The 14,032-nt window shown below is 42.3% G+C and overlaps 1 protein-coding gene across 2 annotated transcripts in view; it reads left to right on the top strand.

Annotated features, from left to right (window-relative positions):
- Positions 1-14,032, top strand: part of FOCAD (focadhesin) — a 314,072-nt gene that overhangs the window by 244,215 nt on the left and 55,825 nt on the right. For both annotated transcript variants that reach the window (XM_059143295.1, XM_059143296.1), the window contains 3 exons: positions 4,616-4,724; positions 8,114-8,230; positions 10,753-10,991. In XM_059143295.1, coding sequence (XP_058999278.1) covers positions 4,616-4,724; positions 8,114-8,230; positions 10,753-10,991 — 465 coding nt within the window. The remainder of the gene's footprint in view (positions 1-4,615; positions 4,725-8,113; positions 8,231-10,752; positions 10,992-14,032) is intronic.

Genomic DNA, 14,032 nt, shown 5'->3' with positions numbered 1-14,032 from the left:
AGTGCCCCGTGCTTTGACTTAGATTTAAAGGATTCTCACTTGGTTTGGGGCGGGGGTGGGGGCTGCTGAGGGAAGGAGAAATTCTTGCTAATGTGAATTATGTGGGTTCTGCAAATAGGTTATTAAATCTCAACTGTGAGCCAGGAAATAAATCAGAGTACTACCTCCTTTCATCCCCTTTGTGTTCCTGCGTCCAGGATATCTAAAAATTGAATTTTTAAATACCTAAAACGAGCATGAAGACTCATGAAAATGGCAGTTTCAATCATGACCTTATGGTTATTTTAACAAAAATAACAAGTATTACCACCTTGAGGCTTTTTATTTATCTTAAGCCAACTCTCAACAGAAAATTACACCCTAATGAACTTGCTGGAACAATCCCTTCAGGTTCCTTTGCTAACAAGCTGAGTAATTGTTTCTGGCAGTAAGTTACGTGTCAGTTACCACCGCTTCTCCCTTCCACTGTCACCTTTAGCTGCTGCCCTTTCTGTAGGACTTCCTTTATTCTTATCCACCAAATGACGTGGATTGACCTTTGACCTGGAGGATTTCATGTGTCCGCATTATCTAGACATATTTAATTGTAGTATAGTTTATCCCTATCGTGTCCCAGAGCCTTCTGTGGCTAAATAGGTTTTCCTCTAGGGTAAAAACAAAAACAAAGAACATGATCTACCTGAGAGTTCGCTTTCTACCAGTAATTTCTTAAGCAGGCACGTAATGGTGAAGTCTGATCGCAGTACATGATCACTATTCGGCCTCATGTCTTCTGAATAAAGGGAGATAGAAGTGGTAATCCTCCCTTGCACTCAGTTCTGTGGGAGGCACTGGGAAATATCTGTTGACATATCTGTTGACAAAGTGAAAACTAAAGTACAGAGAGGCTTCGCTAGGGACTCATTTGTGTCTGCTTATCCAGTTTGGTGAATTGCAGACACAGTGGGGGAGCCCTCAGCTGCATATGGAAGGGAGGGGGTGCTGGGTCAGGGGCTGTCTTTGACCTTTACCTATAGTAGTTTGTTCCATTATGTAGCCTACTTACATCCTGTTAAAAAGAGTGCTCTGACATTTGCAGCAAAAACCGTAAATGTTGAAGAATCTAGCAGCTTTCTATTAGACTATAATTTTTGCCTCTCTAGTAGCTTTTGCATTTTCCATTCTAAAATTTTATTTCAACAAGATTTTAATCTTCAGATTTGCAAAGCATCGTTTCATGACTAATACCTAGGAAGAGTGTGTTCACATTCTCAGTGGTAGGGAATAAAAATAATTCATGTTTTCATGGTGCTAAACCTTTTCATCAAAAATTTCAAAGTATTTTATAGACCTTATCTTATTAAAGCAATGCTGACAATAGTAGGTATGACAGCAAGCGAGGTTCGGAGTCTGAGAGATTAATGATAGTTCAGGAGGAAAAAAATTACTCTGTTGCCCTCTCTTTACTTTTTCCCACTGGCTTCCTCCAACCATGGGAGGACCCTACCACCACCTGCTGCCAGCTTAGCCTTCCCTTTCTTAGATCATGGCTGCCACAGGCTGGTTTGGACCATTGTAAGACTCACTTTGTTCTGAGCTGTAAGTTAAATGCAGTCACAGGATTAGACTGATTTGCTCATTTAAGAGCAGTTTTAAACCATCAAGGATAGGGCTCAGGGAGAATCAGAACACAGATAAACCCCAGTGATTGATATAAGTTTATTTTCATTATTATTAATGAAATAGATCTGAACCCAAAGATGAAAATCCCCAAAGGACGGGTTCACTTTACTAATATATAATGTAATACTTCGTCCCTAAGAAAGCATTCTTGTAGCTCATCCTTCCCTGTGCTTTTTAATTAGGTTAATGGCATCAGTTTGTTCCAAAGGACAGTTTAATTAAAATGCTAGTGGTGTTGCCTAGATAAATACTGTACTGATGCTGACATGTTATTATGCAAATTAGTTACCACTGCCTGACCGGTAGGGGATAGTTATTTGATCCACAAGCTGATGAGCTTTTGCTGAACCCAGTTGTAGATTTTCACCTGGCCAGCTCCTCCGTGAATTTTTTCACTAAGTATGTATCGAGTGTCTCCCCTTCATAAGTCACTGTGCTGGGCATGCAGGGAAGGCCAAGTTGACCAAAGGCTGTGCAGTAGCTTGTGTGTAGCTTGGCCTGAGCATTCACTGCATGGACTGTGATATACTTTTTTTCTATTCAAAGATTAATGTCCAAATAATGCAGTTAGTCTTCAAGCAAAGGTCTAATCCCTAGTGGCTTTAAATACATTTTTTTTCCATTTTAAAAGAACAATGCATGTTGGGGATGTCGAGACCAGTGGAACTTCTGAAACAAAATCATTTGAGGGCTCTGTTTTGAAATGGAGGCTAAATGTTCTTCTAGAATTTCAGGGTTACAGAAGGACTTTTCATGTCATCTTGTCTCATATCCTTGGATTTTTTTTATAAGTATTTATTTATTTATTTGGCACACAGAGAGAGAGAGAGATGGAGGGAAAGAGCAAGCATAAGCAGGGGGAGTGGCAGGCAAAGGGAGAAGCAGGCTCCCCGCTGAGCAGGGATCCAGATGTGGGACTCCATCCCAGGATCCTGGGATCATGACCTCAGCCACCCAGGCACCCCTAATATCCTTGTTTTAAATGATTTGACACCCAGTTTCTGGTGACCATCTGAGTTTTTCTATAGGATAATAAAAACCAGGGATCGAATTGTGAGATCACTCAGAATTTGAAACTTTTTTTTTTTTTTAAAGATTTTATTTATTTATCAGAGAGAGAGAGAGAGGGAGAGAACAAGCACAGGCAGACAGAATTGCAGGCAGAGGCAGAGGGAGAAGCAGGCTCCCCGCCATGCAAGGAGCCCAATGTGGGACTCGATCCCAGGACGCTGGGATCATGACCTGAGCCAAAGGCAGCTGCCTAACCAACTGAGCCACCCAGGCGTCCCTGAAACTTTTTTTTTCTTTCTTTTTTCACTATAACTTTAGGGATCGATGGCTGTTTTGTAGCAGGACAGGCTTCAGGATATTCTCAGCTAAAGGAAAGAGATCATATTAGAAATAGAAGATTTAATTTTGGTTTTGTTAAGTGATGTTATGGCTTAGGCACCTTGGAGTGCACAGACCTTGTCCAGCTTCCTGGTGGTTTTTTAAAAAATTATTATTATTATCCATATCCCAGTGATTCTCTTTGCAGAAGTCTAGCAAAACCTAGGTTGAAGGCATCTGCTTAACCTTCAGGTCTTCCTCCTAGTTTCTCTCCTCACCTCATCCCTCAATATAAACATTGTTGTGTTATCAAATTATGACAAGCCTTGCGGAGGAACGAATTAAGCAGGAGCGAACAGAATGAGCAAGTGCGCAAAGGAAGCCTTCACTGAGTTTAACCACCCCAAGGCGGAGCGGGAGAAGGCGGGAGGGATTCCATGGATAGGTAAATGGAGGAACTTGATCATGGCAAGTCCTGAATCCTGTTCTTACCCAGTGGAAACAAAAATGCAAGAACGTGTGTGCGTACTCACCTTTGAATACCCATAACTCACAGGTTCTGTGGTCATTGTGGCCTGGGACTGGAGGTCCTCGGCCTGCATGGGGAGCAGAGCTGGAAGTCTCCTCACTCCACAGATCTGTCCTGTTCTTGTACTGGGGTGAGCGGGAGTCATTCTAGCATGTACACACAGATTCATGTTCAGGTCTCAAATCCAGCTTTTGGGAAACAATCTCTGTAGTTATGGGAACCCCCAACCAGGACAGAGTGGAACGTCCAAGGGCTTGGGTGCTCAGACAGAGGTGGCCAGCCAAGAGCCTCTCATCAGTGTCCCACTGAAGACTTTTCTTCTATAGAATCACGTTGGAATAATGGAAAAATATTAATTGTTCATTTTCAGGTGGTAAGTATATTTGAAAAGGTTCAGTTTTCTTGATACTAAATCCAGAAGTCACATTAAAAATTTTGTTGCTGTTCATAAAAAAAAAAAAAAACACTATTTGGATAACAGGAGAGGGCAACTCTCCATCTCTCAATCTTATCTAGGGTCTCTAGGTTATATCACAAACTGCCTTTAAGGTTGCTTGTTTTGGCATCTCAAAGAAAAGAAGGGGAGGATAATGATAATTATAGTAACCAGCATGGCAGGTTGCTGGCAAAGGGTGCTGTCCACACACCAGCGCCTGAGAAGAGCCAGAAGCCAGTTGCATTCTACTGTACTCATTCACACAGCTGTCTCCGCTCGTCTTTTCCACGCAAATCAATACAATTTATATTGGCCAAAGATGAAACAGAAAGACGCAACTTATGAAATGCCGCATCCAACGATGGAATAAAAACTTTAGAAAGAACGAACTTAGATACATGAGCTTAGATTTGTAGCGCCGCACCCCCCCCCCCATAAAAAAGCTGAATGAATGACCATACCCTTCGAGGAGAATAAGAAATCCACACCAGTGTCAGAAGAAGGCAAAAATATCAGGGCGCAAGCGGATGTGCGGGGCTACAGCTCTGAGGGAATGGAAGTGCTGTTTTGACCTCATCTGCCTTCTGTGTAATAACACCTTCTCTTTTCCCTGTTAATGCCCCCAAATCCTCTCTCGGAATTTTTTTCTTTTTGAACAGAGAGAGCCCAGTGGTCAAGGGCAACGCGCTGTTAGCCTTAAGCAGCCTCGCTGTGGTCGTATCCAAACACGAAGCCAGCCTTTCCTCAGACTCGGAGGGGGTTCCAGAGGTGAGTTAAGGGTGATTTGAACCAGTTGGGCACTGTTTGAAAACTGAGAAGCCTCTGTAAGCCTGGCCCCGAATTTATGAGGTTAGAGCCCATGCCTGCGGCAGCACGGTTAGACTGCTCCATGGGTCTTTACAGGGCGGGCTAGCTCGAGGGGCTCCTCAGACACTCTTCCTTGCTGCTTTTCTGTTTTGCTTTCTCCATCACAGTTAAGTGGTCATTTCCATTTGAAGGTACCAATTTTATGCAACAGGGGTTGTCTTTTTGTGATTACATCAGTGGTAACCAATCTTAGGAGGTTAACTAGGTTTACTGAAAGTGAACAATGCTGTCAAAAAATGATAAATAAGCAGTGTTTACTGACTGAAAAAAATTGTACTTTGCATTTTAATTGTAGATGTCAATGACAAAGTGCCTATTCGTTTTTGCAAGGCATTTATTTCTTAATTAAACATGTGGCGAGCTGGCCAATGTTCATTTCCAATGTACTTTTTCAGATAATTCATATCTGTCAAAATAAAAAGGCTTGGATTTATTCTTCTTTTAAGCCCCATTATCTAGTAGCTATCATTATCTGGAGACAATATAGCCAAGTGGTTAAAAAACATAGGCTTTGGAGTAGGAGAGTCCTGTATTTAAATGCCAGTACTTGCACTTGCTAGCTCTGTGGTCTGTTTTTGGGTAACTTACCCTTGCAAAGCCCCTTCCCCCATCTGTAAAGTGGGGATAGAGGTACTCAACAGACAGGATTGCTCTGAGGATCAAATGAATGAATATTTGTAGAGCTCGACGGCTGGTGGATACTAGGTGCTCAGTCATAGTAACCATCATAGGACTTCTTGCTGCAAGAACCAGGCTTTTTTCAACGCCATTCAGCCTGTCTCTGTTCCCTCAGCTTGTCTTCTGGGCCATCCGTACTCTTTTTTCATGGTGGAGTTTTTTGTTTGCAAACAAAGGAACCAACTCACATCTAAATTAGAAAAGCAGAAAAATAGGGCATCCGGAAGTCCATGGAATTGAGGGCAAAGCTTAAAACTGGGTTTGGGGAAGAGCATTAGGCACAGGAAGTGATAGGAGAACCATCACAGCAGACGGACCACTGCCCCTGGGATGGATCTGCTCTGGTCATGTACTGTGCTTGTGTCACTCAAGATTTAGAGTCCCATGGGTCTCGTGCCCACCCCTTGGGCAGGTTGGATGGGTAGCTTCATTGAGCATTTAACCAAAGCTTCAAGTCCTGGAGGAGGGAATTCTCCAAAGGGTGCCATTACCAGTAAACCAGAGAACAGAGGCTGTGTGGCAAAAGCTACAAACATATATAACCTGTGCGGAAGGGAAAGAGACCAGGCAATTATTGCATGAAGGATAAAAGTGTAGTTACCGTAAGAAAATTTAACTTTAAATGCACAATCTTACTTTAATGCTGAGAAAGGTGTTTTCTATCCTTGAAAGACGCATAGAGTACTTACTTAGCAGAGACAACATGCTAAGTAGAATCTACGACCTAAAAAGTTAAAAGTGCCTTTCTAGGATCCCTGATTTGGGGCAGTCGAGCAGATAATTTGCCCCACTGATAACCAGGGGTCTAGCTCTGAGTTTGAGTTCCAGGCAATCTTATTCTTTATTTCCCCACTCTTTGGTTCTGTGCTAAAACACATAGTACACAAAACATGGAGAAGCCACACCACCTGGAGCTCTGCTTTTGTTCTTCATCGCCATGTCTTTGGTTGTCAGCACAAATTCACTCCTTATTTGATGAACGTTGAGGCTTTCAAACTTGGTTCCAATCTGCATATGACTGAGAGCCAAACAGCCTGGGAAGAAGGCCTTTCTTGAGTCAAGCTATTAATTTCAAGGATGCTTAACAGGGCATTGACCTTTGTTGTTTGCACCACCTGGGGGTGACCATGTGAGTTAATGAATGCTTTTTTTTTTTTTTTTTAAAGATTTTATTTATTTGTCAGAGAGAGAGCGAGCACAGGCAGACAGAATGGCAGGCCGAGGCAGAGGGAGAAGCAGGCTCCCCGCCCAGGAAGGAGCCCAATGCGGGACTCGATCCCAGGACGCTGGGATCATGACCCGAGCCGAAGGCAGCTGCTCAACCAACTGAGCCACCCAGGTGTCCCTGGATGCTTTTGACATCCACGGTCATGAGTGATTTTTAAAACCAAGGTCTCTTTTTAGTGAGTTGGGTTTTGTTGTTGTTTTGGATTTTTGCATTCTCTTTCCTTTTCTTTTCCCAACTAAAGATCATTTATGCTTTCATACCTAATTAGCTAGGCAAATGTTGTAATGATTCAGAATGATAAATCTGTGGTGGTAGTAAGCAGAAATGCTAAAGATGGTGTTGATAATTTTGTAGGCTGCTTTTTATTGCCTCCTTTGTGAAATGGCAGGTCAGAGAAATGAGGCATTTTGAGTTTCTCTCTCTGCACGTCTCTCCTTTAAAAGCCCCACGTCATCCTCACTAAACACAGGTGGCTGTGGAGAGCTCTGTTTTCTAATCCCCATCCTCTCACTTCTGCTTGTCTTGTATAAAAGGTAAATCTTGGGGCGCCTGGGTGGCTCAGTGGGTTAAGCCGCTGCCTTCGGCTCAGGTCATGATCTCAGGGTCCTGGGATCGAGTCCCGCATCGGGCTCTCTGCTCAGCAGGGAGCCTGCTTCCCTCTCTCTCTCTCTCTCTGCCTGCCTCTCTGCCTACTTGTGATCTCTCTCTGTCAAATAAATAAATAAAATCTTTAAAAAAAAAAAAAAAAGGTAAATCTTATTCCTGTTGGGGCATAAACCGAGGATGTGTATTTGTTAAATAACTATCTGCCTCCTAATGTCCTGGCAGCTGAAGGTTACTTTTTTTTTTTAAGATTTTATTTATTTGACAGAGAGCAGAAGTAGGCAAAGCAGCATGCAGAGGGAGAGGGAGAGGCAGGCTCTCCACTGAGCAGGGAGCTCAATGCGGGATGCGATCCCAGGACTCTGGGATCATGACCCAAGCTGAAGGCAGATGCTTAACTGACAGAGCCACCCAGGTGCCCTGAAGGTTACTTTTTGATAATAGCACTGTACTCTTTAATACAGAAGGGGGTTGTGCCCCAGATCTAGAAATAATATTTATGTTTTCTTTTTTTTTCTATTATCACTTTACGTTTTTTCTTTCTTTCTTTTTTTTTTTTTTAAACTTATTTATTTGAGAAAGAGAGAGAAATTGAGCAGGGGAAGGGGCAGAGGGGGAGGGGAGAAAATCCTCAAGCTGACTCTGCTGAGTGCTGAGCACGATGATCTGGAGTAGATCCCAGGATCCTGAGATCATGACCTGAGCCAAAATCCAGAGTCTGGACACTTCCCCAACTGAGACCCCCGGTCACCGCTCACTTCATGTTTTCCTTCCTCTGCAGGTTCAGCCCAATTTCCTTTCAATGAAGGAGTGGGTTTCCATGGTTTCGGATACACTCCTGGTCATTGTGGATAGCCATTACCAACCCAGAGGCCAAGTTTTCTCCTCATTTTATTATGTAAGTCTGAGAAAGAAAATTTTAAAAATGATCGGAAAAGTCAAGGGTCGAGGCTACTCGTATTAGTTGTCCATACAAAAGCCATACCGTAGTGTGATCGTTCTGTCTTAGCTTTATGTTGGAATCACCTGAGGAACGTGTATGTATTTGAAATCTCTGTATACATAGAAAAAAGAAGTACTGCCCTGCAGGCCTCTCCTCTGATTTAATTGCTTAGGGATGGACCCTGGGCACCATCAGTGTTTTGAAAGGTCTCTAGGTGATTCCCATGTGTGATCAGAGACAAGAGCTATAGTTGTCGTGAAATAAATATTGGCCAAAGATTGGGAGCCCCGAGTTTCTAGTCCTGGTTTTTTAAAATTCTGGAATATGTGACTATGGGCAGTTCACGTAAGTCTCTTTGGACCCTTGTGTCCTAACTTGGAAAATTAGGCAATTGAACAGTATTATCTATACTGATTATAGCCCCAGCTCTGCCCCTTATTGGTTTTGTGACCGTTGGCCTGATATCTAACCCATCATTTTATTTTCCTTACCTGTACAACAAAGGTAAAAATTAATGCCATGCCAACTTTATGAAAGATTTGCGAGGATCACCTCCTATAACTTTTGAAATACTCTAAATATACCAAGGAGTATTATTGCACCTGTCACTTAGTCCCTCTTTTTTTTCATGCTAGTATCCTAAGATTTGAAACAAACTAAAAACACACCTCTTTTCTTAAGGTTTTATTTCCCCTTCATTGGCTGTAGTGCATGTTTTATTTCTGTATCTGCCCAGAATTATTTTGGTTCTGCCTTATCAGTCTCCATTGCTTAGGGAATTACAGCTGAGTGGCAGAGGATTATAGTCAATTTGAATAAAAATATAGCACAGGTCATGAACTGTTGCTAAGATCATGAATTGTGCCTGAAACTCCATTCCCTTCTCTTCTCCGTACAGCGTTCTGCATGCCTCTGGCCTCCTACTTTTGGGAGGACCTGTTACATATTCATCCGGGCCTTGGGGTCTGGAACTAGGATTTTTAACTATATTTGGGAACAAAGAAATGACTTGTAGATAATATAGAATTAAGTTGGAATTTGGATTTTCCTCAAAGAAATCTTTGCATTATGATCCTTTGGTTGCTGTTGGAAGTATTCTTACTCCTTTAATGACGGACGGAAATCTAGTTTATGTGGAGGTCTTTGCAGTAGCTCTCTGGTTCAGATATTCACCAGGCCAGGATATTCTATGAGATTCCTAATCATGCTGCTTAGTTCTTGCAAACCAATAAAAATAATCTCCCTAGTAGCCAGCTCAGGGTTGCCTCTTACCATTGTGATTTTTGCATTATTCTACTTCTTCAAAGGACTGATTCGAAAGCCACTTTCTTGACTTCCAGTGTTGGAGCAGCTGGGTCATTTTGAATAGTATTGTCATTACAATAATGCTATGTTAACTTAAAGAATACCTTAGCACATGTTTGATTTTTGTCCTTGAAGTACTGAAGCTTAGAGAGCAAATGGGTACAGAATTAAACACACTTTTTAATGTGCTTTGATTGCAAGGGACAGAACGGCCTTTATGGTGTGTCTGAAAATTTGAAGTGGGTAATAATGTGGAATGATAAACGGGCTTTCTTCCCCACTTGAGACATATTTATAAATGTATATAATGTCTATACATGGGATTCTTGTAGAATTCTTGTAGAAGCTGTTCATACTCAGCTGCCCTGCCATTTTATTAGGGCTGTTATTCATTTCTTTTCCCATAATTACATATAGGAAGAAGCATATAGAGCTCTCCATTTCGTTTTGAATAGCTGGTTATTGCTTTGTAACCAAAGGCTTTTAGGATTTCAACTTCCTTTTTAATTAAAAGGAATTAACCCCCTGTAGGAAATAATCCATCTACTGGGAAGCGTTCCCACCAAAAAGTTTGGGAGATCTGCCAATAGATCCCTGTGCTAAACTTACACTTCTTCCTTCGTACTAAACTTTAACCCCCCACTCCCACCCCCCTACTGCCACCTCCACCGCACACACGCTTCCTCTCTCTCCTGGAAAACTGGCTTTCTGGGCATTTATAAATATGGCTTGATGGTTTCTCCAAGCTTGGGTAACTTCACTTTAGTTTTTTTGTTTCTTTTTGTTTTGTTTTTTAGTAAACACATGTGGTCTTTCAAAACAGTGACATTTTTTTCAGGCTTTACAGTGAGGGAATTCACACCCTTTCAAAGAAGACCCTTACTTATTTATTTTTTTCCAAATGTAAAAGGATATTACTAATCAGCTGTTTAGGAGCAAATTGTTTCAGTAAGGGAGGGTGAAGAGGGAACCTACTACTTAGACAAACACAGATACAGATGATTTTAAATGATATTTTTGATTGGCGGGGGGTGAGGGTGTGGGGGGAGAGTGGCAGCTCTAAGAGCCGTGGATCTTGTGGTGCGGTGCCTCTGACACTCTGTGACAGGTGCGCTTCCTTCATGTTTTAAACAAAAGGCCAACCCCTGTTTTCTTCCTTTGGCATGTCCTAGAAATCCTATTCTGGTGAAAACACCGCTAGCGCGATCGCCCGCTCCGCTGCCGCCACGGCTTTGTCTCTCCTCGTGCCAGTTTTCATTATTTCTTGCAAAGAGAAGGTTGAGGAAATCCTGAACATGCTGACTGCCAGGTTACCTGGGAAACCGAGAGCTGATGAGTCTCAAGCCGTGCAGATCCACATGGGCCTGGCTTTGGGGATGTTTCTCTCTCGCTTGTGTGAGGAGAAACTCAGGTACAGTCGATGAAAATACTCCTCCTTTTCGTCTTTGTGCTGGGGCAGGTGGCACCGCAGGCACTTGCGCTCGCAAGCGTGCTGGTGTCAGCCCAACTTTTTGAAATGGGTGCATCGGTGCTTTTTTCTTTTCTGTGGGTGCATCCGTCTTCCCAGAATGCCATCCCGAAGGTATTAGTGTGTTTGGGGGGTGGCTCTTACGAAGGTGATGTCAACTTGAAAATCATTCCGTGCTTAACTGAATGACCTGCATAGATCCGTGTAATAGACATGAGGAAAAGTGGCCTAAAAAGGAAAAAGCTGCTTTTCCCCCTGGTTTCCAAGGGTGAAAATAATTATTGATTATTGATGTCATTATAAAATGGGAGGAAAAGCCTGGAGGATCCCTGCTGCCTGAGGGAGGTGAGAATCACCCAGGCTAACTGAGAACTGCATGTACCCAGTTTTAAAGATTGCTTTTATCCCGTGCCCTGGCTACATTTTTATAATCCTTAAAGAGTCTTAATCTGTGCATATTATACCGTGTGCTTTATTCCATTTGCTCGGTGTTGGATGGCTAGCTTTACCCTTGAATGGAGCTAACCGAGTAGCAAAGACCCAGGCGGAAAATTCCACGAGATGGGAAAGTTTTCTTGTGCATGAATCTACTTTGGTTGTGTTGTCTGTCCCACTTAGTCTTTATTTTGAAACAAGCCTTAGAATTTTATATATCCAGGTTGATTGCAGTGTGGTACAACGTGAATATTGGAATGTCATGGATATTTAGGTGTGCACTGAATTGGAATGTTCCCCCCACCGGAAATCGGATAGCGGGGACAGGCAGCCTGTTACGACGCTCACTGTCCTTAAACTTCCCTGGTTGGCAGAAATGAACAGTCTGTCTGAAGCCAAGAGACAGTGTCGATGTGGGTAAACTGGATGGCATTATGCTATATTTAGATTTCAGTTTGAAACCAGTGGTTAAGTTTGCATTTATAATTTACATAGCTTTGTGCAGACACCATTATGTGAAACCTTTATGAGAACTGCTATTGATCTAGGGAAATACTGTCTTTCAGATGATCATTTTCAGCTCTTGGAAACATCTGTCAGATGATTGGGAAGATTGGCTTCGTCTCTGTGATCATAAATGAAAACGTTTCTAGAATGCTCATTTTGTTCTGTTGACCAGCATTTGTATTTATAGGCCTGGTTCTGGACATGAACACAAGGCTGCCCTTTGCATGTGAATTCACTGTTCCATATCTCGTGTGTGTGACAGAACGCAGCATGTTTTTTAAAGACTTAAAACTTGAAAGCGATTTTTTTTTCCCTTTGCCACTATTGCTACAAATGGCATTTTCTTCACCATCTGTGTTCATGCTCTTTCTTCAGTATCTTTCAAGCAACACGTTCTACAACTAAAAATGAGCCATGGCAGTTTAATTCCAGGCAACTCATCTCATCCTATCTTGGCTCTGGCTCCCCTCGTCATTAGTTTAGGAGGAGATGCTGCTGGTTTTAGGGCTTGACAAGTTTACACTTGTGGTTAATTTAATCATGCTACCTGGAGAAACCCGAAGGATTCATGCCAGTTCCTAGATTACCTTCCACCCCTGTCTCTCTTACTTGACTTTGCACCTGCAGAAGAGGCTGGGGAAGGACACCAGGAAGCTCTTCCCAAGACTGAATGCCCTCAGAATCAGTGCCAATTTTCACTTTGCTCTAATTATCTGTTTGGACAGCATCCTTCCTTTTTTGGCCTGTGTGTGAGCACTGTAGTGACCAGTGTATTAATTCATGGTTCCCACCTTCCTAACTTCTCGAACAGAGGAATCTGAAATATTTGCCTTTTAGTGCTGATGAGTATTTTACTAGATAATGACAGTGACACTAGATAATGACATTTTTGGAGGAAGTTTCCATTTTTCTAAAATTAAGATCATCATTTGAAGGGCTGTTGACTCTGAATAGTCAGTGACAACCAGTAAGTGGCCCAGCATGACTCCCTCAGGGGTACAGGTTTCCTTACAACCATTGCATTAGTACTACATCATTGTGATATGGCTTCAGATTGATTGTATATAGAGAAAAAAATAACATTGGAATTAAGGCAGTAACCACATGTGCAAACCAAGCACAATACCCTGACACAGTCCTTAATAAAAAACTCTTTTGGTTAGGTGATGGTCGGTACTGCTGCATGCAGGTCAGTCACTGAAGGATATGCTTCATTTATTTAAAAAAAAAAAAATCCCTCCTATTGACCTCCTGTTGGGATACATGGGGACAGTATGTTGGGCTCAAGAATGAAAAAATCACCTTGTAGAAGAGAATTGTGACAATCCTTTTTTGTTTTTGTTTTTGTTTTTTTGCCATGGCTTATGAAAAAGTCACCTGAATTTCAGTTCTGGTCTAGAATTTATTCAGAAAAGCATATTATTCCCAAGCTTGCTTCTGTCATAACTCCCAGAGGATACTAGTGGATCTCTTCAGCATTGGTTCAGGATAGTTAAGTATATTTTACTCGAGAGAACAACGATAATAGGACTTAGTCAAAGCTATTAAAACTGTGTGTGTGTGTGTGTGTGTGTGTGTGTGTACACACAGTGTGCACAGGTGCACGCTCACTGCAGAATAAAGTGTCTGTGGCTGGTTGGCATCCTGGGGCTGCATTCCACTAAGCATGGTCCAAGGGAGCAGTGTGACAGTTGATGTGTTACGAGCCCCTGAACAGTCAAGTGTTGGTGATAGCCCACACCTCTGCCTGAAAACACAGCCACAGAACCACCTTTTAAGTTTTCTTTTAATACAGAAGTCCTAGTTCTCACCAAGACCATTGCAAAACCACATCGATGACTCTGTAAAGGCAGAAAAATACATGGCTGGGTTTCCTCCCCCACCTTCTGAAAAAGCAAGTGAAAGAAAAAAGACAAGAACACCCTTCACCAGTGAGACGTGAAATCAGAAGTAACAGTGTCTGCAAGAGAGAGATTTGGAATGATTCTTCTTGATTCCAGCTTCACGGGTTGCTAAACATTCCGAAGAAAATCACGTTAGCA

Source organism: Mustela lutreola, chromosome 12 (genome assembly GCF_030435805.1).
Source record: "Mustela lutreola isolate mMusLut2 chromosome 12, mMusLut2.pri, whole genome shotgun sequence".
Taxonomy (NCBI): Eukaryota; Metazoa; Chordata; class Mammalia; order Carnivora; family Mustelidae; genus Mustela; species Mustela lutreola.
This window is presented reverse-complemented; position numbering and strand designations above follow the sequence as displayed.